The sequence below is a fragment of the Pinus tabuliformis genome, chromosome 9, assembly GCF_031772625.1.
Source record: "Pinus tabuliformis cultivar Carrire ecotype Pingquan chromosome 9, CPIR1, whole genome shotgun sequence".
Lineage (NCBI taxonomy): Eukaryota > Viridiplantae > Streptophyta > Pinopsida > Pinales > Pinaceae > Pinus > Pinus tabuliformis.
The window spans coordinates 130,588,539-130,614,202 of NC_142307.1; the positions used below are offsets into that span (position 1 = coordinate 130,588,539).

The 25,664-nt window shown below is 36.7% G+C and overlaps 2 protein-coding genes across 5 annotated transcripts; both read left to right on the plus strand.

The window, feature by feature from the left end:
* Positions 1-2,745: 2,745 nt before the first annotated feature.
* On the plus strand, positions 2,746-10,697 carry LOC149147439 (uncharacterized). 3 transcript variants are annotated; one of them, XM_089440059.1, is made up of 10 exons: positions 2,746-3,643; positions 7,508-8,392; positions 8,502-8,620; positions 8,813-8,899; positions 9,037-9,093; positions 9,359-9,595; positions 9,705-9,823; positions 10,015-10,101; positions 10,358-10,423; positions 10,561-10,696. In XM_089440059.1, exons 5-10 carry the CDS (start codon positions 9,038-9,040, stop codon positions 10,563-10,565), a joined length of 570 nt encoding a protein of 189 aa, XP_089296185.1. In that variant the 5' UTR covers positions 2,746-3,643; positions 7,508-8,392; positions 8,502-8,620; positions 8,813-8,899; position 9,037; the 3' UTR covers positions 10,566-10,696. The 3 variants fall into 3 exon arrangements, 2 of the variants coding, with proteins under 2 accessions (XP_089296185.1, XP_089296186.1); XR_016262672.1 differs by lacking the exon at positions 10,358-10,423 and adding an exon at positions 10,239-10,295 and having other exon boundaries at positions 2,747-3,643; positions 10,561-10,697; XM_089440060.1 differs by lacking the exon at positions 10,561-10,696 and having other exon boundaries at positions 10,239-10,368.
* On the plus strand, positions 10,358-12,777 carry LOC149147440 (protein DETOXIFICATION 41-like). 2 transcript variants are annotated; one of them, XM_089440062.1, is made up of 6 exons: positions 10,358-10,487; positions 10,617-10,799; positions 10,909-11,027; positions 11,196-11,282; positions 11,361-11,667; positions 12,396-12,770. In XM_089440062.1, the coding sequence occupies exons 2-5, from the start codon at positions 10,697-10,699 to the stop codon at positions 11,406-11,408; spliced, it is 357 nt and encodes a 118-aa protein (XP_089296188.1). In that variant the 5' UTR covers positions 10,358-10,487; positions 10,617-10,696; the 3' UTR covers positions 11,409-11,667; positions 12,396-12,770. The 2 variants fall into 2 exon arrangements, with proteins under 2 accessions (XP_089296188.1, XP_089296187.1); XM_089440061.1 differs by lacking the exons at positions 10,358-10,487; positions 10,617-10,799; positions 10,909-11,027; positions 11,196-11,282 and having other exon boundaries at positions 11,415-11,667; positions 12,396-12,777.
* The last annotated feature ends 12,887 nt before the right edge of the window (positions 12,778-25,664 follow it).

Here is a 25,664-nt window from a genome sequence, read left to right on the forward strand (position 1 = left end):
CATCCCATCCCAGGAATGAGCTCGGGCTGAGCCCCACCCCCTTCTTCACCCACGGGAAGGCAGGCAACAGGGGAGTCATCCCCACTGGGATGCTGCCTATGCTGTTGAGGCTCAATGCCATGCTCCACTGCAATTGTCACGATCAGAGAGGAATTGACATGCGGACAGGGGAGGCGATACCTGAGCATGGGAAGCTCTCTGTGACTGTCACCTTCACTTGGGCTGCTCTCCTTATGCCCTCCCACTTCGTCATTGCTATCCTGGAACCAACAAGGCTGAGAGGTGACTTCTATTGAAGAAGAAGGGGAGTGATGGTCATCTCTCGGCGGAGCGCGACCTTGAATTCCTCCCCTCCGGCTACCCATTCGTAACCTGTCTCGCGGCATACTTAAATGCCTTTCAAAGTCTATGCTGTGAACAGTCACCAGAATTAACGCTACTCCCAGTAGCAATAGCGAATTCCACCACCACTCTCGATCTCTGGCCTCAGGAGTCCAATACCTTAATGTGCCCGAGCTCCAGGAATTAGCGTCAAGGACCAGATAGCGATTAGCTTCCAGAACCAGGCTTGAGGGCCTGCACCACGAGCAGGCTTCCAGAGCCCACTTCCAAAACCTACCCCCAATTCCTGAATCCGCCTCTCGAGCCTTATGACAGAGCAAATTCGCCTTACGAACCCATTGACCGAGCAAATTCACCTCTCGAACTGCAAGAATTATCAATAAGACATTCAGCATATAACTCACAGTCTTCCTCCCACGATGTGTCGCAATCTCACATTCTCCCGTTTCCCCCCTCGGCTCTGCATTCACCTTGCGGCTAGCACAGAGGAGGGTCTCTCCACCAGACGCTCCATACTTCCGCAAACCAGCCATACTCCCTCGCTTAAACCTCTCCATCGCTCGACTGCTCACCTGCCTCCCTCGAGCCGAGAGGACAGGCATTAATGCCGTCTCATCTCCGGCCTTCACCACATTAAAACGCCTTAACGCCTTCACCCCATGGTACCACCTTTGCATGTGGTCTTGACACTCGGCCACGTGATGGCCCGTGTCATTCTTTCCGTTTTTAATCACCCGCATCCGGGGAATTTTTCCCTTTTATTGTGTTTATTTATTAGTTTTATTATTTTTTACCAATTAGCTTTTAACTTGGATAATTCTTAGAAATTAGCTCTCATTTCAATTAATTTTATATATATCTTTTATGACCTTAAGGTCCTTTATATAACTAATCTTCCATTTAAATTCTAATCTAATTATTTTTAACTAATTTTTCTAACTAGCGTAACATCTTTTGATATTCTTTATTTTATTCTGTTATTATAAGGTCCTTTATGCACCTAATTTTCCTTTTAATTATTAATTAATTTTTAATTTTTTAATAATACTTTTAAATATAATTGCTTTATATATTTTTATTTAGACATTTAAAAAAAAATTCATATATTATAAGGTCATGTATTTATCTAAATTCTAACTAACTCATATTTTTATTAATATTTCTTGAATACCCTCGGTAATATTTTATTTATTTTTATAGATACTGGTCCTTAATCTTACTAATTAAACTAATATATTAATTTTGACCCCTGCTACGCTGGATCTGTTTCTTCAACTTGTCTTGATGATGGACCACACTAGTTGGTCCTTAATCTTACTAATTAAACTAATATAATAATTTTGACCCCTGCTACGCTGGATCTGTTTCTTCAACTTGTCCTGACGATGGACCACACTAGTTGGTTCGAAACGCGTCGACAAATGATACTCCATGTGATTTCCGCCGAAAAATCTCTCACAAAATTATTCTTATATATATATATAATTTTATTTATTAACTAAACAATTGACTTTGATATTTTTGGAGCAAAACATTTTATACCCAAAATTTTCTTTATCAATTAAATATTTAATTCATGATATTGTGATATTGTGATATTTTTAGATAAATAAAAAATAAAAATACACACACTTTATAATAAAAAAATTATATATAATTCCATTTACAATAAATAAATAAAAATACAAATAACTCAAAAGAATCAAATATATCTTTTTTTTCATCTTTAAAAGAGAATATATATATATATATTTTTTTTGGTATTTTTAAAAGAGAATAGTTCACCAATGCTATAAATTCACTTAAAAATAATAATAATAATTCCTACATCATTTTTACTAAAATCTTACATCATTTTCAGAAATTTTAAGAAATCTAAAATAAAAATAATAAAACATATCGAAATCTACCTAAAATAAAAATAATAAAACATATCGAATATTCAGCATTGCAGCACCAACATTATTAAAAGGTTAAAGAGAGTTCGTTTAATAATCAAATGACCAATCATTTCGCAATCAACCTTATTAAAAAGTTACGTCAATTCGTTTTCAAGCTCGGCAAGGGTGATGCTTTACCTTTTTATGATTATACGCACAAGCCTTGCTTTTAAGGAAAGACAAAAAGAATATTAATTTTTAAATATTATATTTAATATATAAATTTATAAAATTTATGTTAAATTAAAAAAAAATATATATATATATATATATATATATTATTAAATTAATTAAATATTAAAATAAGTATAATAAAAATAATTAGGCCGATAGGCCTTCCTTTGGAAGGGACCTTTCGTCGTCCTTCTCCTTCTGACGCTGACATCTGGCGAACTTCGTCTTTGTTCAGGCTTCATTGTCATTTGACACCTGGCGGAGTTCCCGTAATTGTTCAGGAAACGACTACCTCATTACACACACTCTTCTCTACGCCATTTTCCCCGACTTCGCATTACCAGACTCTTCAGCATTACCGGACTTCGCATTACCAGCAAGTCAAGATTCACAGTCAGGTATTCGTAGGGTTTCAAACGAAAACATAGGCAGAACATCACCAAAACAAGCTGAGAAGGCAAGCCCTCCGCCATATTTCCAGAAGCTTGTTGGCATTCTGGGACTAGGTTCTGGAACTTCTGTTACCGAGGCAACCAATAATTTTGACAAACAGGCCTTAATCGCAATCCATAGCAAAGGTCTCAGGTATTTCACACAAGTAGCCATGGGAGAATATTTTTGTATGCATCACAGTGTTGAAGAAGAATCCCAACCCGTTCAAAATGTTCAAAATGAATGTAGAGATTTAGAGGCCGCACAAGAACTCGTTCCAGTGCATCTGAGAGATTTAATTGTTGGAAAGCTCAATGAATGCGCGGTTTGTTACGGAGAACTCTGCGTCGTTCCGTTCAAATTTGGGAAAATTCAGACTGTAATGAAAGAGGCCGCACGGATGGTTTTGTGCAAACCAGAGCTAGCGATGTTGTTCAGAACGCTCTAAACAGTCGTATTAAAGGTCATCCCGATAAAGCTAGGGTTAACATGCATAGGGTCAGGGTTCGAGTTTCTCTAAGCATGGCTCAGGTTTTGAAGCACGATGAGCACTTGATTTCTAAGGCGGTGGAGGACTTTTATGAACGGGACGTGGATTCCATGAGGGCGGCGTCTCGGATGGAGAAGTTTAGTCATCTGCCAGAGGTCCATGATAATAATGACTGGAATTGCAATACTCCTGGGCATCCTCTACTATTTTGCAGATCCAGTATTGATTGCCATAGGGCAGAGTAAAGAAATCTTTGCTGCAGGAGGTATTTTTGCCAAAGGTCTTATTCCTCAGCTGTTTGCTTTTGCGGGTTCTTTTAGTCTCCTCAACCTACATTATGCAACAATGCGCGTGTTTTGTTCTGTATTTTAGAACAGAGGCTACATAACACTAGATTTGCAATTTCGATTTGTTTCATGTGTTCACAACTGTTATTTTTATTGCATTTTGTGCTTTTTTATTCATTTATAGGTGAAGCATAAATGATACTAGACAGATATTGTATTGATCTGTTAGACAAACAAAAGCTACAGTGGGGAAACCTTTGCTACTGCTAATAGAGGGTTTCTAACAACAAGAAATCCGAGCTAATAACACGATTATATGATGCTTTGATAAAACTGTAAGTGGAGATTACATTACAACATTCAAACGGCAAACAGGTTTATGAAGAAGCCCAGAAACATGGAACTGTCCGTTTTTATTTATTTAATTTTCAGTATACCATGCTCCAGAAATAAGGAGCAGCAAATCAAAGCACGAACAGTAACATCTATTGTAAAGTGAAAAATTGTTGATTGCTTTATCGAGAGGGATGGTACAGAGTGTTTCACAGATTTACAGTCCTTGCTCTCTGCCACTGGCAGCAAGGTTTCAGTGCTCCGTCTGTGTCTGCAGTTCTGTGCGTCTGCAGCTTTATCTGCTCTTCGTCCCCACTCTCTTCCCTCCAGGGAACAGACATTATCAAAATCAAAGACGGAAATTTTCGACCCATTTCCTTCAAACTGTCTTTTGATGACTCCTTTTGCCAATGTGGCTTCAGTGATTAGGTGGCTACAATTTTTGGACAGATCATCTATGGTGTGGATTTTTTTAGGTTGTTACTGAAAAAATACTAGCATATTAAAAAGGTCAAGTACTGTACGAGGCATGGCTCTCTTTCCATCCAAGCTGGAATAGGCAACATATTTAACCGGGTACCATATTCCAAATGTCTGATGTTCTTGTAAAGGAAAAATCCATTGCAGCTACCTGAATCAATGTCGGTTTTTATTTTCATTGTCTTCTCTTTTTAGACTCTGGCTAGAATGTGAGTTATGCCCAATTGAATCTGTGAGATTGTTCATCTCTCTCCATTGTTCTGTCATCCCATACACATTGACTGAATGGGGTATGGATTAGTGTACTTGCGGTACTACTTATTTGGGCCTTTTTCTCTCTTTTGGAGGTGTTAGCGAGCTGACCCGGAGGCTTGCAATGTTGGATATTTGTCCCTCTTCCATTCAAAAAATGACTTAGCTTGGCACTCTAAACTGAAAAATGATAAAATTAGTGTATGCTTAACAGAAAAATAATTGAGTTAGTGTCCAGTCAGTGTCTGAGGTGTATTCTATGCCTCATACTGCTCACAAGTTATGTTGCAGTAAATATGATCCAGTGTTGTTTCAAAAATTTGCTTTATCTTGTTTTGATTATCAATGTTTCAATGTTTCTGACCATTTTTTTCCGCTTCTAATTCAGTGAAGTTACAAAACTCACATATTGTGTTTGAAGACTGTTACTGAGTTTATGATTGACCTCTTTTTTTTTTTTTTTCAGATGTGTTGCTAAAACATAAGTTGATTCTATCTAGTGTCTACATATGGGAGATGGTGTAAACATGTAATTGTTGTGAGTACTAGGTTCTGATTGTTAGATATTGTATTTTTCCTGTTAAAACTGGTTCTGGTCTTCCTTAAATCTATCTACAGATGCGGAAGGACGGAAAATTGATTATGTATACCTTTTGTCACTCCCAAGTTCTGGTCTTTAGATCCCGTGATTCTTCTTCTGATGTCTAGTTGTTGTTGGTACTTGGTTTACTGTCTTTAGATCCTGTAATCTTTTCTTTTAAATGTGTGATTTTGATAACACTTGGGGTTCTAGTGACAAAGCCACATAGATTTTTATTGACTTAGTCAATAACTTGTAGATTGGATCTTAAAAGACCTAGAAAATAATGGTCCGCCTAGGAGAATTTTCAAATAATATACTTCCATGGTCAATCTACAAGCATACTGTTTGTGAAGTCACTACCTTGTTTGGTTATTGGTATCGATTTTAGATTGGCCTCGGATGTTAGGAGTATCCCTCGCTTCTACATCCCTCCCAGGATCATGCAGCCAGAGTCCTTGTTGGATCCAGGGGACTGTGATAGCGAGCCAGTGCCACTGTTGCCGTAAGAGGAAACAGAGTCTAATCAGCAGAATCTGAATCAATCCCGATACTCCAAAAACATCACACTACGTACCTGCATTAGCTAACCAATGCCCATTGCTAATTTTCCTGTACATTTATCTCTTAAATTATATGGTTAGCGGGCTTATACCTAAGGTTTCCTCTTTGGGTTCAGTAGCTTTCATTTGGATTCGAAGCTTGACGCGCCAACAGTGCCAAAGGCATTCTTCATTTCTTTTAAAGAATCTTTTTGATGTAAGGGCTGCTTCACACAGACTCCATGTTTACAGAAATGGGAAACAACAGCGTAACTAAAAATGGGGACCAGAGTGTTTTGGATAATTTAGTGAATTCAAATCCATACAAGACTGAAAAATAATCTACCATATCTAATTTTCTAGGTTTTGGTGTTATAAATCATACCACATTCATTTCTTAATGCTCAGTTATTTTTTAATAAAATATGGTTCTTTTTTTTTATCAAGTGCCGATCCTGTGCAGAGAGATCCCCAAGAAACAACATTTCCGTATCATTTCTGTTCCGTTTCTGTTCCTTAGATAAAGTAGGACACAACACCATTTGTTGTAACATAGCACAGACCTATATTTCCAAGAAAATTACATGAAATAGTTCCAGTTAGGTTCTGTTTTCTCTAATGCTTGGGCTACTTTGCTTACCCATGTTTCCTCTCTGATGCTAGGGCTACTTTGCTTACCTATGTTTCCAAGAAAATTACATTGAATAGTTCTGACAAGTTTCTATTCTTTCTGATGACAGAGTTACTTTAGTTTCTGGTGTTAAGGCCGCTTTGCATAGACCAGTCTCTTCAATTTTAATAGATTGAAGGTCTTCACATAGAGATTGAATTAGTAGGCTCACTAAAAATTATAAAGCAAATCATTAGCTAAATTTTGAATGGTTAGTAGTTTCAAGTTTCAACTAACTCCAATGTCCAGTAAGCTACTTTCTGTCAACATTAGCTAAAATAAGTTTCGTTGTTTTATTTAAAGTAGGTCTTAACCTTCTTTAGTATTTGGGAAAACTCGGTTAAACTTTGGCAAACCTATTGGAACTAACATAACTCACTAACAGATGAAATGACAGGTTTTGACTGACGGCTATTTTAATTTAAGTTTAACTAATATATAAGTCTGAAATGGCCCTTAGTGCAACCAAACGGATTTTTTCAACAGAATCATGTATAATGTTGAACCTTCTTAAAGGAAATGCTGGGCAGATTCTTGATTAACGCATAAAGTGGTGTGATTCATCTCATTATGATCCGCAGTACATAGTTTTTTATGTTCAATTTTTTTGGTCTATTTATGTTCATTTTTTTGGTTTATTTGATTAAAGAATTTGAGGACTTAAGTATGTAAAACAAAATACTTTGAAAAATACAATACATGAATTTAAAATCGGTTTCAAAATTTTAATAATGTTAATGTTTTACTTCTACTGTCAACCAGTAATGTAAGTGATTTGTTTTAACATTTGCAAATCACAAATTTCTCCACTTTTCATTTACCATGTACAACGTTGTAATTTACTTTTTATTTAGAAAAAAACCGTGCTGCCAATAATCTATTGAACCTATTGAGCTTTAAGTATGAACGCGCTCTACACTTACTATATTAATATGAATGGTTTGGTTTTGGTTCTGTTCTTCTAATATCAAATGTACTGGTACAGGATGGTCAACGTGGTTATTGCCTATATTGCTGTTGGGACATGTCTATTCCATACATTGATCACCTGGGTGGCAGTAGACAAGCTAGGATTTGGCCTGCTAGGGATAGCCCTAATAGTGAGTTTGACTTGGTGGGTTCTGGTCATTACTACTGCCTTGTATATATTCTATAGCCCATACTGCAGGCATACATGGACGGGCTTCACCTTGAAGGCCTTCACAGGACTCTGGTCATACTTCAAGTTAACTCTGGCATCGGCTGTTATGCTAACATATGCCTTAATACTCTTTGGAAGATACACAAACTATCTAAATTATATCTGGGTGTTTACATTTTTTTTGATGTAATGGGGGGAACGCTGGGAGAGACTTTGAAAATGGGTACACCAGTGCAGTTCAGGTAATTCTTTCACTTTTTAAGGAAGAGAGGTTAAATATAGTTGGTATGCAGGTTTCACTGGGACAAATTGGTGCCACATTTTTTAGTTCACTATCAAGTAAAAGCTTTACAAGAGCAAACAATTGTCCATTTTCTGCAGCGTCCTGATTTCATGCTATACTCCATAGTTTTCGGAATTAAGAATTTAATTAACAAACTTTGGCAGCAGAATAGCTCTGCAGTTGTCCTGCCTCATGAGTGTCTGGATGTGAGCACTATGTGGCAACAGCTATTTATTTCAGTTGCATCTTCCTGTGCGTTGGAACATTGTGGGTAATGAGCTGGGAGCCAGGAGACCTAAAACTGCAAGATTTTCAGTTATAGTTGTGGTGGTCACTTGCTTCATAATAAGTGTCATACTTGCCATTGGGATTCTGATACTGAAGAAAGAACTCGCCATGGCATTCACAAGCACCACTGTGGTTATACGCGCAGTCTATGCTCTCAGGTTGGAATTTTCAGTATCAACAATTTATTTGCAGCAGAAAGCTGGTAGTTGATGTTTGCTATATTTAGGTTATATTTTCGTTGACATCATAAAGGTATTGTGATTGCAGGGGTGGCAATTGGATGTGGATGGCAAGCTGTGGTGGCATATGTGAATTTAGTGACATACTATTTTGTTGGCTTACCAGTTGGAATTGCTTTAGGATTGAACACCAGTCTTGGAATCGATGTAATTATTTGAAATACATAGCTAGCTTTTTCTACTTTTATTTGTTTTTTTCAATATAATTATATTGTCCATGCGCAAAGATGCAAAATTAAAAGATAACAGAGGAATAACCTTATCCTTATATCTGGGTGTTTACATAATAGCTTAGCCTGTTTTCACAAGTTTTGTTTTGTTCCACACCTGATTTTGCAGTTTGGAAATATGGTACATTGAAGTATTGGTGCTTGTATCGGGTTGGCTGCCAAATGCAGAGGTCGCTCTGGATTCCATTTCTGTTTGGTATGAGACTTTCCCATTTAAAGCTAACTAATTTAAAGCCAAATACAAGCTCCATGCCTATGCATTGTCCCAACTTTGTTAGAGAGCTATGCCAGTTAATATATCTCTAACGTGCCAGGTTTTGAACATATATGCAGCATGAATTATTACAACTGGGAGTTGATGGCAATGTTGGGTCTCAGTACAGCTGCAAGGTATACATTTATGATTTATAGTAATATATTGTTTTATTGGGGCATTTTTATGGCTATTGCAGATTTTGGGAATATCTTTAGATCTGACCATCGCCAGAGGGGTCAAACAATTGACCCCTCTCCTGGAGGTAGGATTCTCGAATATTGGGCAAAACTGCAATTCACATAAATTCAGCAGTTTTATATAGCATGGTATACCTTTTTTTTCCCATTTGCTGTATCTAGAAATTGGTTTTCTTTATTGTGGTATTTATATTATTTGCAGTATAAGAGTGGGTAATGAGCTGGGAGCCAGGAGACCTAAAACTGCAATATTTTCAGTTATAGTTGTGGTGGTCACTTGCTTCATAACAAGTGTCATACTTGCCATTGGGATTCTGATACTGAAGAAAGAACTCGCCATGGCATTCACAAGCACCAGTGGTTATACGCGCAGTCTATGCATTGATACCTCTACTTGCAATATCTGTTCTCTTGAATGGCACCCAACCTATTCTCTCAGGTTGGAATTTTCAGTATCAACAATTTATTTGCAGCAGAAAGCTGGTAGTTGATGTTTGCTATATTTAGGTTATATTTTCGTTGACATCATAAAGGTATTGTGATTGCAGGGGTGGCAATTGGATGTGGATGGCAAGCTGTGGTGGCATATGTGAATTTAGTGACATACTATCTTGTTGGCTTACCAGTTGGAATTGCTTTAGGATTGAAGACCAGTCTTGGAATCGATGTAATTATTTGAAATACATAGCTAGCTTTTCTACTCTTATTTGTTTTTTTCAATATAATTAGATTGTCCATGCTCAAAGATGCAAAATTAAAAGATAACAGAGGAATAACCTTATCCTTATATCTGGGTGTTTACATAATAGCTTAGCCTGTTTTGACAAGTTTTGTTTTGTTCCACACCTGATTTTGCAGTTTGTAAATATGGTACATTGAAGTATTGGTGCCTGTATCGGGTTGGCTGCCAAATGCAGAGGTCGCTCTGGATTCCATTTCTGTTTGGTATGAGACTTTCCCATTTAAAGCTAACTAATTTAAAGCCAAATACAAGCTCCATGCCTATGCATTGTCCCAACTTTGTTAGATAGCTATGCCAGTTAATATATCTCTAACGTGCCAGGTTTTGAACATATATGCAGCATGAATTATTACAACTGGGAGTTGATGGCAATGTTGGGTCTCAGTACAGCTGCAAGGTATACATTTATGATTTATAGTAATATATTGTTTTATTGGGGCATTTTTATGGCTATTGCAGATTTTGGGAATATCTTTAAATCTGACCATCGCCAGAGGGGTCAAACAATTGACCCCTCTCCTGGAGGTAGGATTCTCCAATATTGGGCAAAACTGCAATTCACATAAATTCAGCGGTTTTATATAGCATGGTATACCTTTTTTTTCCCATTCGCTGTATCTAGAAATTGGTTTTCTTTATTGTGGTATTTATATTATTTCAAGTATAAGAGTGGGTAATGAGCTGGGAGCCAGGAGACCTAAAACTGCAAGATTTTCAGTTATAGTTGTGGTGGTCACTTGCTTCATAATAAGTGTCATACTTGCCATTGGGATTCTGATACTGAAGAAAGAACTCGCCATGGCATTCACAAGAACCACTGTGGTTATACGCGCAGTCTATGGATTGATACCTCTACTTGCAATATCTGTCCTCTTGAATGGCACCCAACCTATTCTCTCAGGTTGGAATTTTCAATATCAACAATTTATTTGCAGCAGAAAGCTGGTAGTTGATGTTTGCTATATTTAGGTTATATTTTCGTTGACATCATAAAGGTATTGTGATTGCAGGGGTGGCAATTGGATGTGGATGGCAAGCTGTGGTGGCATATGTGAATTTAGTGACATACTATCTTGTTGGCTTACCAGTTGGAATTGCTTTAGGATTGAAGACCAGTCTTGGAATCGATGTAATTATTTGAAATACATAGCTAGCTTTTTCTACTTTTATTTGTTTTTTTCAATATAATTAGATTGTCCATTCTCAAAGATGCAAAATTAAAAGATAACAGAGGAATAACCTTATCCTGTTTCTGAGTATATTGTAGTATGTTTCTTTCTGACATTGGCAATGGCAGGGAATCTGGTGGGGATTAATCCTGGGAGTGGCACTGCAGACGTTAGTACTCATTATTCTTACAGCACGTACTAATTGGAACAAAGAGGTTTGTTGCATTTTCACTTCCTGAACATTTATAGAAAATAGATAAGAAAATGAATGAGCTAACGAGGTTTAGTTGCAGGTCCAATCGGCGTCGGAGAGAGTTGAGCGTTCCCAAGTCTGCAGATAACTCAAACGGAGTGGTGGTTCCATAAGTTGCATTATTGAAATTAAGAATGAATCGCATTGCAAAGAAAAGGGCACGTGTGCTCGGCTTTGCGTGACATTACATGTTCCCATCCGAACTCCACTGTGGTGAGCTCCATTGTGGTGAGGGAGGGCAGAATATCCATGGATTAGTACCAGGTGGGGTGACCCCTGAGAAGTTCCTTCTGCCTTCTGCTCGCTCGCGCTTCAACATTATCATACATGTTTTGTTGCAATCACAGGTTGGTTAATTCTATTCTGTCATTTATTTGCTATTCATCTGCACAATTGGTCAAAATGATATTTTTTAAACATTTCCCAAACGTTTTATTAAAAGTGGTGTATCATGTGTGTGATCTGTGATCATATTGTTGTAGGATGAAATCCCCGACATTTAATAAGCCACATTGGTAGTTACTAAGCTTGGAAATAATAAGGCTTCACAATGACAACAATCAAAATGGGATTAACAAACATTTCCCTACCAATTTATTAAAACTGATGTATATGTGTGTGAGTGATCATATCATTAATGGCTGAAATTCTCAGCAAATTTCCAATGTTAATATTTATCAAGTTTGTAATTGCTTTTTTTAATATTGCAGAGAACCTTTGTTTGCCCAGTAGATGGTTGCTACATGGCTCATCACCTTTCTTTCAAGAAAAATGAATTCCCCGAACTGTTCCATTAATTTTTAATAGGTCTTGATTCTCCCAAACACAAATTTCAAACATGGCCTTACAGATACACAAAAATTTGGCCATATGCTTTTTCAATATCACCACTATAAACAAATAATAATGTATTAAAAGTTAGCAATTGTCTTTGAAGGGATAAGGTACACAAAAAATGACTTCAACTTCATAACATGTAGCAATTGAACTTATAGGACCGTTGGCCTGCAATATAACCTTTATTAGCTCTTCAAGTGTACTAATTTCTGACATCTATTTCTCTTCATCACTGCAGGTTACTGAGAGTGGAAGGCAGGAGCGCCATGTAGTTGCCACTGTTGGTGAATTTTCTGTCATCTGGAACTTCCGTCAAGTAAAAAACAACGATCATGTGTGTTACAAGGGCCAGAATGGGCTAAAAAGCTGCTATTGCTACAAGATTGTTCCAAAAGATGTATCCATTGTGGATAGCAAATTTATGCTTGTTGTAATCTGTGTAAACTGATGAACAGGAGCTATGCTGCTTCTAAGTCTGTGTAAAGTTATGAATTGATTTTGACACCAGATGCTAACTCTGTCACTTAATTCTTATTTCGGTCAGTATTGACATTTTATATAACTATTGACAGTTTATAATGGAGAAATTCGAGGAAATGGAGAGGCTTTTGAATGGTATGCATATTTTTGTCGAGGAAATGGAGAGGCTTTTGAATGGTATGCATATTTTTGTCGTGAAAATTCAGAAGAGATGCATTTGATGGCGATCTGGTAGATTGAGTAGCATGCTATTACTAACTATAAAAGCTTAAGTTCATGGTCACATGGGAGGGAGCTATATTTTATTCTATTGATTTTTTTCTGCTTCTTAACCGAAGCCTCCATTCTGCCCGATTTTATAAGAAAATAAGCTTGAGTGGAAGATTTCATTGCTGTGATCGACTCATTTTTATTGAACAGTTTGTTTATACACAATTTATCCTATTAATATATTCATTGTTTTTAAGGTTTTATCTTTTAATTCTATGAGTTTGGTTATGTAATTTTTTATTTCATATTTGTTTGTGTAATTTTTTACTCCATATTTGTTTGTGTAATTTTTTACTCCATATTTGTTTGTATAGGTCTAAGAAATGTGTATGCCAAAAATTCTTAAAGATGCATTTAATTATTTAAGATCTGTTTCTAGTGCTTGTTTTGTCACTGCAGAATGATGATATATATGTGGTAAAAACACATATGATTCATGTATAATGATAGTTTTAAATATAATATTAATAAATTTATATGTTATGAGTAATAGTTTAATTATAATATTAAAATTTTAGAGGTAAGATTGCTATTTTATTTAATAGAATTGACAGGTTTTTTTGGTTGGTTTATTTGTTCTTTAATTATTTTCTGTTGATGATCATTATCACTTTATTATTGTTATTATTACATATTATTATTGCGTCGAGAGACATTCTACAGTTTAGTATGGGGTAGATTTCAGCCAGCTCAAAATGCTCATCCGTTAGGTTTGAACTAACATTTCTTCTAGAGAAATTCAACAATTTTAATTTAATAATCCTATCGGCCTCTCTTTGTACCTTTTGGGACAATTGCTAGTTATAACATTTTTTTAGTTTTGAGAGTTAGTTTAATTGGTAGAGTTTTGGTTGTTAAAACATTTTTGTTATTGATGCTGGAGCTTTTTTCTTGCTATTTCTTTCTGTCATCTTTTTAATAGCGAGTAGGTTACATCTACAACCTAAATGGAGACCAAGTGTTTCATGGTTCAAATATGCCGAATCCCGTCTCAATCATCAGAGGTTATTGGTTCAATTCTTTTGACACTCTTAAGGTGAGGCTTTATGATCGAATGCGTAAAAAGTTATGTTTGGTACAAATATTATATGGATGTAGCAGTGATTGATCTCTCGTGTTTGTACACAGAAAAAGAATAAAAGCCCCAAGGGTTAGTTCAGGTGGTGAAGTCTCTATTGTTAAAAGTACACGTGATCTTTTCGAGTGGATATGTTTGGTACAAGTATTATGTGTATGTAGCAGTCATTGATGTGGATGTGGATGTAGTGGTCATCGATGTCTCTGTGCACACAGAAAAAAGCCCCAAGGGTTAGTTTAGTTGGTAAGTCTCCATTGTTAAAAGTATCTCTACTATTGAGAGGTCATGGGTGTAGTGGTACAAATATTATGTAGATGTAGCGGTCATAGATCTCCCATGTCTGTGCACACATAAAAAAGCCCCAAGGGTTAGTTTAGTTGGTCAATTCTCTTTTGTTAAAAATATCTCTACTATTGAGAGGTCATGGGTTCAATTCTCTCGATAATCTCGAGGTCAGGCTCTGTGATTGATCCAATAGGAAGGATAAGTGATTGATCCAATAGGAAGGATAAGAGATTCTTTCCGCTAGTTCTGCTTACTACAATTATTCCATGGACATAGTGATCTCGAAGAACCATGAACCACATAAAAAAAATTATAATATTTATTTTTTCACAAATATAAAAGTCAAATATATATAATTATTTTCTCATTTATACTTTATATATTATTCTATATATATTTATATGATGTGGTTTAATTATTCTACATTTAAAAAAATTGTAGTTTCTAGACTATGATATTTTTTATTTATTTATTTATTTAATACAAAAATAATAAATTTACCATCTTAAAAAATCTCTAAAACACTTAAATTATATAAATTCAAAAATAAAATTTAAAATTATTGTATTTTAAACCAATTTAAATAAAAAATATCATCCCTCCCGTAAGACACTGACCTACCACTGCCAGAAAGAATTCCGTTCTTTTTTCTGAGATCACCCCGCTCGACTCGAACTCGTAACGCGGCCAACAATTAAACTATAACTATTTTATTTTTTTTAACCTTTCAATAATACTTTTTAGTATCTAAACTTTATAATTTATCAAAATTAAATAAACGAGATGAACATTTCTATTATTTATTTTATTCTTTTAGCAGTAAAGTGAGTGAAGTCACCATCAAGGATGATTGGCACCGAAGAGTGAATGGACTTGTTTGGAAAATGGGAAGATATTTAAGAAGTTGAAATCATGGAGGTAAAGATTACCTTGTTTGTTTTTGTTTGTTTGTTTTGTTTTTTTGTTTAATTAATAATGATGTTAAGAGATATTTTTGAGTTTCGTATAAAAAATGTCACCTTAAATTTTTAGATTTTAAATTAAATTTTTAAAAAATACAAAATTTAATATTCACTAAATTAAAATTATATATATATATATAATATTTTAATGTTGGATTATATATCTATATAGATATAGATATAATAAACAATTTTAATTAAAAAAATTATAGTGATAATAAAAACGAGATACTTTGAGGAAAGCAATGAATCTAATATTTTCATGTGTGATTTTTTTTCTATCTTCATTGTTTGTACTCTCCACACATATTAATACATTAGTATCATGATCCCAGGGGTTCTATGGTTACAAGACACCTTTGTGGGTGTACCGTGACCCCTCAAGCATGTGGCACAAATGTGTTTCACCACTGCCTCATGAAGTACATAGTTACTCCATCTAAACTACCTTCACAATGAGCTTACTTATATATATATATATAAGCTCATTGTGAGGATGAATATCATAACCCTTCAATACAGTGCAATTCAACTTATTGTCTCTTCTAATTCAGTTAATTCATTAACCCAAACATGAGCATCATATGCAAGACATTAATCCACCATTAACATCATCATACACATGCACATAGTTTCACCACTGCCTCGTGAAGTACATAATTACTCCATCTAAACTACGCCTCATAATGAGCTTATATATATATATATATATATATATAAGCTCATTGTGAGGATGAATATCATAACCCTTCAATACAGTGTAATTCCAATGAATATCATAACCCTTCAATACAGTGTAATTCAACTTATTTTCTCTTCTTATTCAGTTAATTCATTAACCCAAACATGAGCATCATACGCAAGACATTAATCCACCATTAACATCATCATACACATGCACAAGATTTAGAGAAATGTCCCTTCGACCTACTGCTTTACATAAATCATAGATAGAACAATTCACTAAGACAATGGCTTGGATCTATAAAAGCACATAACCAAAAAACACAAAGATACAAAATAGAACCTTTCTACTCGTTTAGAACCCACTTGGGTCAACTCGACACTCGAACGACCCTACCTTGGATCTGCTGCCACTCATCTCAACATGCGCTCAGTTCGGCTCTGAAACTCGCTCGTGTCTACATGACCGTAGACTTCTAAGCTCTCCTTTTTGTCTCAACCTTCTTTATACTTCATTGTTTCTCCTTCACACTTTTCCCATCTCCTTCAGTTGCAACTTCGGTTATGTTCCTTGTGCGTTTGATTCATTGGATGTTCCCTCCACTCATCATGTGTGTGTGTGTGTGTGATGATGCCTTCTCGTGTGATTCCACTTCGATTGCATTTGAGTTAGATTGTCTCATGGGCCATGTGCCTTGGGTTGGGTTGACCACATCGTTCCTCTCAATGCTTACACACTAACACCCTCATCTCACTCATCCCACCCATTGGTTTTCCATGTCGCCTTGCCTCATCTCAGTTGATGCACCTCTCGTTGTTACATCCCCTGACATGAGAATTTTATGTAATTAATTGTACATATGTGTTTCTTTTTTAATGTTTAGAGATTGGAAGACATATGAAAAATTTAACTATCAATACTTTATTACTGATAATGAATGACTGTAAATCTATATTTAAGATGTTTTATAAATAAAGAAGCATGGAAAATTAATGTTGGAATACATTTGCTAAAAGAGATAAAGCTACAAATTAATGGCGAATATTAATTACCCAGTAATAAGTCATAGGAATCTAATATGGATGATTAGATTTATTGTGAAATTATGGAATTGGCCAATTAATCTTTTCCCCAAAAGACAAGATGTTGCCTTTAGAAATGAGAAACAAAGGTTCATTAATGAGCTAGTAACTACCTATCACCTGTTGGTGAGGTGGAGGTAGTTATCAACTACCAAAATGAATGGTAGATGGGTAATGGACATAGATTTTTGTTTTTTTTTGTTTTTGTCTTCTTGCTAAAGGGACTCGCATTGTCTAAGGAGAGACTGTGAGAGCAATAAGTGAAAATACCAACATAGAATTATATTTGCAAGCCCAAGCTTAGGGGGATACAAACATATATTTTCTATACAACTAAATTGAAGTCAGTATTCTTTCCTTATTTTAAGTTTAGAAGAGTAAAAGATATATTTGTAATATGCTTCTATTCTGTGTACTTTATGTACTGCTAGAAATGATGAAAAAATGAAAGCATTAGAAAACTTGTTGATTTGAACTTAAATAGGAACACTACAACTTACAGATATAATCATAAACATAGAGATGCAGCAGAAAAACACTTCATTTCATTAATAGAAAAATATTGAACTATGCTTACAAATAGAATGGAAATAAGATAGCTTGGGCAATGGTAGCTTATCTCTGAGAAGAGATGTGGCGGCTACATGCCTCTCAACTGAGTTACAATGAGGCTCAAGGGCCTTTTTATTATTGAAAAATAAGAGAAAACCCTAAACAACCAAAACCCTAACCCGAGGAGATGTAACACCAAGAGTTTATGGGCCTCATTGGGTTTAGTTGGGCAGCCAACTTCCCAGGGTCATAACTTGGTCATATTATCTCTGTTTGTCACGTATGATACCTCATTGGAAAGATCTTTCTGAGGAACTCAAAAAACGTCGTTTAGGGCCTCAAAAACGGCTCCGGAAGTTCAGGACCAAAAAACTGCCAAAAAGAGTAAACAATGCTACAATTAAGAAAATTAAAAGAAACAATGGTGAGGGTCTCAGTGGAATAGGTTGGTGGCCACCAATATCCACCTGGATCAGTCCTCCCCCTTAGGAAGAAATGGTCCCCATTGCGTTGAGTTCCTCCCTGAGATGATGAAACTTTTGTTGAACTTGGTCCCTAGTGAGCCATTTGCCTTGGTGAAGGAGTTGGCATGCTTTGAAAACTCGATATAGTTGTATCCTTTGTTTCCAAGTGTTCTTGATCTGTGTGTCCATGATTTGATCAGTTGTGGCATGTTCCATGCAGTACGGGTTGAGCTTTGTTGGCGTGATTTGTTCTGCAATGTCAAATGTGTCCAACAATGGTGGAAAGTATGGCCGAAGGTGATCTACATTGAACATTGGGTGCAGACCAAGGAACGGTGGGATGTTGAGCTGGAAGGCATTATCACCGATGGCCTTGGTGATGGTGTATGGCCCCATATCGGAGTGGGCCAAGCTTGTAGTGAGGTCAAGCAAGGTGCTCCTTTTGCAAATGTAGCCAAACTTTGTCGCCCACCTGGAACTTGTGCGACACTTGATGTTGATCATGGTGTTGCTTGTACTTAGCATTAGCTCTATCTAATATATCATGGACTTGTTGGAGGATGTGTTGAATGCGCTCAATGAAGTTGTTAGCCCTTTCAGCTTCAGACTTCACTTGAACTAAATCTCTCTGAGTGGCTGCAAATGGTATGCCACATCAATGAGGCATAATGGCTGAAATCCAAACCCTACCTAAAAGGGGTTGTGGCCTGTTGAGCTGTGGATAGCTCTATTGTAGCTACGTTGGACATAGGGGTGACTTTCATCCCATGTGTGTGGATGCTTTGAGTTGTACATGCACAGAATGTGTGCGATCATCTTGTTGACAATCTGTTTGGCCACTAGTTTGGGGAAGGAAAATCATGGACTTAGTAAGTTTTGTATCCAGCATCGAACAGAGACTTGAACAAAATGAACTCAGGAATCTTCTGTCTCGATCTGAGATAATGGATTGTGGGATCCCAAAGTGTACCCACACACGCTCAAAGAAGAGATTAGCAGTGGCCTTGACTATGATACTCTTATTGTAGGCCACCACAAAAACGCAATCATTGTCATGCTTAGTAAAAGGAAGGCCTGACATATAATCCATAGAGACAAATTCCCAAGGCCAATTATGAGTAGGTATAGGAGTATACAAGCCTTTCTTCCTGAAGGTTGGTTTGGCAATGGCGCAAGCGGTGCAGGATATAATGTACTTCCCAACATCCTGACGAAGTTTCAGCCAATAAAAATACTTCTACAATACTGCCATTGCTTTCTCTACTCTGAAATGTCCAACGACCCGACTGTAGTGTACCTCCTAAATCATATTGTCACGCTCACTTGAAGGAACATAGATTTGTCCCAGGTGGCATAACAGTGCATCCTGAAGGTGAAAATTTGGAACTTGCTTCCCTTCCAAGAGTGTCTGGTATATGCTACCGAATTCTAGATCGCTCTTGTAAATATGCGGCCACCCTGATGTCTCGTGCCCACAGGAGTCAAGCACAGTGATTAGCACCATGACCGGTGGTTGGCTGAGGCAATCAACGACATTATTGGTGTTTCCCTTCTTATACTTAATTTTCAAATGGAACTGTTGCAGATAGGTGGACCATTTCTGATGGCGATCGTTCTGCAACTTCCCTTGTGTCTATATGAACTGTAGAGGCTGGCGGTCTTTGTGGATGACTGTTTCCTTCCCCATAATGTAATGTTTGCATTGATGGCAAGCTTGCACAATGGAATACATTCCTTTATTGTAAGTGGGGTACTTTCGGACTGTGTCTGAAAGTGTCTCACTGTGGTAAGCCACTGGATGCCCATTCTGAGTAAGAACTACACTAATAGCATAGTCAGAGGCATCTGTCTCAATCTTAAATGGTTGTTGTAGGTCTGGTAATGTGAGCACTGGTGCAGAACAGAGGCGATTCTTCAACTCGAAGATGCTTGTTGTTGGGTTTCCAACCAAAATAACTTTGCTTTCACTCCACCCTTAGTGACTTGACTTAAACGCCAAGTGATATGAGAGAACCCCAACACAAACCTATGGTAGAAATTGGCAAGACCCAAAACGTTGCAGAGCTCTGTTAGAGTGGTTGGGTATGGCCAATCCTGAATGACTTGTATCTTGGATGGGTCCACATGTACACCCTGCTCATCAATCATGTACTCCGGATATTGAACACGGGTCAGGCCAAAGGTGCAATTCTCCAAGTTAGCACACAACTTGTGTTTTCGAAGGGTTTGGAGGACCTGTCGAATATGGTGGAGGTTCTCTTCCCAAGTTCGACTGAAGATCAAGATGTCATTTAATTACACCACTACGAATGTATTGGTGAAGGGTCACAAGATGTTGTCCACCAATCTCATGAAGGTTGCAGGGGTGTTCGTCAATCCAAACGGCATGACCAACCATTCGAAAAGGCCCTCCTTGGTTTTGAAGGCAGTATTCCACACATCGGAGGGTTCGATAGGCACCTAGTGATAACCTGCCTTCAAGTCAATCTTGCTGAAATATTTCCCCCCTTGAGCTGGTCTAGAAGGTCATCAATTCGCGAAATTGGGTACCTATTCCGGAGAGTGATCTTGTTCAGCATCTAATAGTCAATACAAAGACTCCATGTCCCATCCTTCTTCTGTACTAATACAATCGGGCTCCCACAAGGTGATGAGCTTGGCCTGATGTTCCCTTTCTATAGTAGTTCCCAAATCTACCTCTTGATCTCATTGTTCTCTAGAGCAGAGCATCAATAGATTGGTCCTTTAGGCAGCGACGTGCTCGGGGTCAGATCGATGGAGTGATTGACCTGACAGTGTAGAGGTACCCCTGTGGGTGAAGCAAAAATATCCCTATACTCCTCCACGACCTTGTCCATATGTTGCTACTATGCAGAGGAGTCCTACCTGGAAGCCATGGCCACAACCTTCTTCTTGCCTTGGGAGCGAATCATAAGAAAAACAAATTTCCTAATATGGGAAATGATCTTACTGCACTACTTTGCAGTGATCAAAGAGATGGCGATAGGTGGGGCTACCTCCGGTATCTTGTACAATTTATTAGCCAAAGTAATAATCACATAATGAGGTCTAGACTCATATAAAAAATGTCGCTTCCACAAGTATGGTTGTCCTAACAATACATCAGAAACTTCAAGAGGAGAAACATCACATAGTACCTCATCCATGAAGGACTTGATGTTGTAGGGAAGGTGGCACTATTGGCTGACGTGAAGATCTTGTCCTTGGTGAAGCCACTCGATGGTGTATGGTTGTGGATGTGTTATAGTCTTTAGGCCCATCCGTTTCATGACCTCTTCTGAAATGGGGTTCTTTTGGCTCCCGTTGTTGATAATGAATTTCAGCGAAGAACCCTTCACCCACATTTACGAGTGGAAGAGGCATTCCCTCTCCTCTGGATCTTCAAGCTCAATTTTCTATATCTTTGTGGTGGCCACAGTGGCACCGGGCTCTTCATCAATGATCTGCTTCCCTTTGTGAGTTCCCTTATCGGGTTTTGATTCGGAGTTAGAACCTGCATCTGATTTGGAATTCTTCAGCTCGGCCACTAGTGACTGCTTGGCCCGACACTCACTTGTATTTTGAGTGGAGCTCTTATGGAACTCACACCATTTTCCCCTGTCCTTCTTCGTCTTCGTGGTGTTGTTCTTTTCTTGCAGCTTTGGCGGGTTGTCCTGGGTAACTTTGCCTTGGCTTGGTCCTTTGTTCTATGTTTTGGGGGCACCTTTTCCTTGCTTTGGATTCGCATATCCAAAGTCTTGCTTCTTCTATTTAAACTTCTGGTCAATCTTTACAGCGGACCGATACATCATGGCGAGGGAGGAGATGTCCAGGAACTCCATCTCATCTTGGATGTACTTGTGTAGATAGTCGCGGTACTTGCGCACCAAATGTCGCTCAGTATCCTTGATACCCAGCTTCATGTGAAGGGTATGGAAAGTATTTTGTGAACTTTGGCAACTCTTGGTCCCTTCCTTACTGTAGTGTGGTCCACTTTATGTATTTATCTTCATAGCTGCCGACAGGGTAATACTGTTCCTTGATGGAATCTCCGAAAGAATTCCAAATGGGTGCGGCTAAAAAAAATGAGGTTCACTCTCATCCTTTTGTTCACAGTAGGTTTCCCACGAATCCTTGACATGTGGGATGACTTTGAAAAGTGCAAAAGTAATATTTTCTCGATTGGAAAAGTCATGAATTGAAAAATATCCTTCCAACAGATTTAACCATTTATCTACGGCGTCTACATCTATCAGGCCTTTAAATATGGGAATATCGAAGTTAACTTGTACCTTAAAAGGAGTAGCACCTCCAGAGTGGTTGTTGGATGAATATGCATCGCATGTGAGTAGCTGTTGAAGGATCTGGGTAAAGTTATCCATCATTGCGTCCCTTTGTCATTTGATGGCTTCCTAAAGCAACACTTTGAAAGGATCTCCTGCCCCATCATCTTTCATTTCTTCCGCCATGAGAGGTTGTCAGGTTTTTCAAGGTTGATTTTGCAATGGTTCAATCAAATTGAGCCCTAACTCCTTATACCCTGACCTCTCGTTGGGGACATGCAAATAAAAACAGAGAAAGAGAAGACCACTTTGATACCACTGATCCGAACTTAAACAGGAACACTACAACTTACATATATAATCATAAACATAGAGATACAACTGCAAAACACTTCATTTCATTAATATAAAAATATTGAACTATTCTTACAAACATAATGGAAATAAGATAGCTTGGGCGATGGTAATTATATCTGAGAAGAGATGTGGTGGTTACATGCCTCTCAACTGAGTTACAATGAGGTTCAATGGCCTTTTTATTATTGAACAATAAGATAAAACCCTAAACAACAAAAACCCTAAGTCGAGGAGATGTAAAACCAAGAGTTTATGGGCCCTGTTGGGGTTAATTGGGCAGCCAACTTCCAGGGGTCATAACTTGGTCATATTATCTTTGTTTGACATGTATGATACCTCATTGGAAAGATCTTTTCAAGGACTACAACTGCTAACAAGATTTCTATTGTAAAGGGATTTTGCCAAAAAAGCATTGTTTAGAGCCTCAAAACGGCTCCAGAAGTTCAAGACTCGAAAAACTACCAAAAATAGTCAACTATGCTACAATTAAGGAAATTAAAAAACTGAAAGAAATAATGGTGAGGGTCTTAGTGGAACAGGCAGGTGGCCACCAATATCCCCCTAGATTGGTTGTACCTTACTTTATTATTGCTAAGAGAGTTCTAAAGAAATAGGTTAAAAAAAACAATAAAGAAAAGTAAAGAGATTTTCTTTTAATCATGAAATATTTTTATGTTTTAGTATGATGTCGGTTGAAGTATTACATATGCAATGCATACATACAATAATATAATTTTAATTTGAAACAATGTTTTTCTTTTGTAAATGAAGAATTCTAATGCAATTAGGAATCTATGTTTATACGTGTGAATAACCAGATTTGACAAATTGAATTTCAGTTATATACAAAATGTTTATGTAGGTACAGACAAAAGTACTAAAAAATACTATAACTATAATAGTTTTGTTTTCCTATCTATATATTATAGGTCACACATACACACACACATATATATATACCAGAATGTAGGTATAACTGGATATATTTAGTCATGATTGGTGTTGTATTTATGAACAAATAAAGAGAAGTATATTGAAACATTGTATAGTTACATAAAGCTATAAAGGAACAAAGAATATGAAACTAGTAAATAAATTCTATGGAGAAAAACTATATTACTTTAGAAGTTAGCATAAATATTTTAAGCCATGCAAGTAAAAATCTCATATTATGAGTTTCACATTAATAGAAATTATGAACCAAGACTTGGAAGTACACACATGAAAATATTTTCCATAAAACAGTAATGTTTAAGGACTTAGAGTCAAATAACCCAGTTTATACAAAAGGGTTTCAGAGAACCTGATGAAAATAAAACAAAGAAACGATATAGTCATCGACAAAAATAGGGAATGCATTTTTCCCATTAATTTATTACATTCAAACATAAATTTTTGAGGTAAATGCTTCCTCATAGGAAGTAAGTTTTAATAATAAAAAAATAAAGAAAACATATAGGTGTACCAAAAGCCAGTATTCAAAAGGTCTTGAACCCTATACTCAACAAAAACATAGCTTTCAAGCCCAAGCAAACAAGATAACCAATGTTTCAGGTTATCCGACTTGGCAAAGAATAGTCGATAAGTTTTCCATTAATACATTGAAGACTTGAATCTCCTTGTCAGCATAGGAAGACTATAATAAAATTATGAGACCGAGAATTATATGTGTGTGTGTGTTTGTGTGTGTGTGTGTATTTATACACAACTAAAATACTAGGATTCTGAAGGAATACTGCAGGAATATAAAATAAAAAAAAATAGTTTTACCTGAACAAGGGAGCAGAACAAAAAATACCTCGATGTACACCTATGTAATACAACGGAAGTAAGTGTGCCCTTAAAATTTGCAAGGAAATATGATAACACATGGAATAACTGTAATTAATGCAAAGATTTTTATTTTATAAGAGAAATAGGAACAATATCCCGAGAAACTTGAAGAAATTATTATGTAAGTTACAAACTTCAACTCATTATGTGTGAGGGCCCCTCTATAGGTCCTCTAACTACTACTATACTCATTTAAATAAATATCGCTAATTTTATAACAAGAAAAATTCCAGGTTTATAATACATTATAAACATGAACATAAATTAAATTAATCTACAACATGTATAACAATTTATCTGCAACATGTATAACTTGTAATAATTTACATATCTAAAATAAATAACTGATAATACGTATTCCAATAGCTTAGTTGAGATGCTCCTAAACTCCATGCTCCTCTTGACAACTTGATTGGATTTGTCTTCCAGCCAACTAGGAAGTAATTCCTAGCCTAGGAAACCTCCACAGGTTCCCTAGCCCTCTGAGCCCAAGTCCAACCAGATGTAGTGTGTCCAAGTTTTGCAAACACACTCCAGATCCAAGTTTGATCTCCCTCCTCTTTCTCCACATCCCTCCTTCAAAACAAAATCCTCCCAAACAGAACCAAACCAAAACCAAGACCAAGGATCCCCCCTCCTCTCATCATCCTTCCCCTTTTATGCCTCCTTCTCTTCTCCACCTCAACCACCTGTCATTAATGTCATAACTACCCCCTCATCCTTACATTTGACTTTTCTTACCATATCTTCTCTCAAGTAAGTTTGAGAGGACATTTTGAGGATGGGATATGAATATATAATTTGGTAATTAATTTGATAGGACCATATCTTCTCCCAATTAAATTTGAGAGGACATTTTGGGGATGATATATGAATATATAATTTGGTAATTAATTGGAGTGGACCATATCTTCTCCCAAGTAAATTTGAGAGGACATTTTGGGGATATGGATATTTAAATTGGAATAAATGGAAGGAGACCATATCCTGTCAAAATGTGAATTTGAAGAGGTAAGTTGGGAATTGAAATAATAACATTTATATCAGTAATAAATTTATAGTTTCACCAATGTAGGTATGTACCAATATTTCTTGATAATTATAAGTCAATATTTTCAGGTAATTTAAACACTAGTAAAATTTGCATGATAAGATTAAGTAGGGCATTACATTATG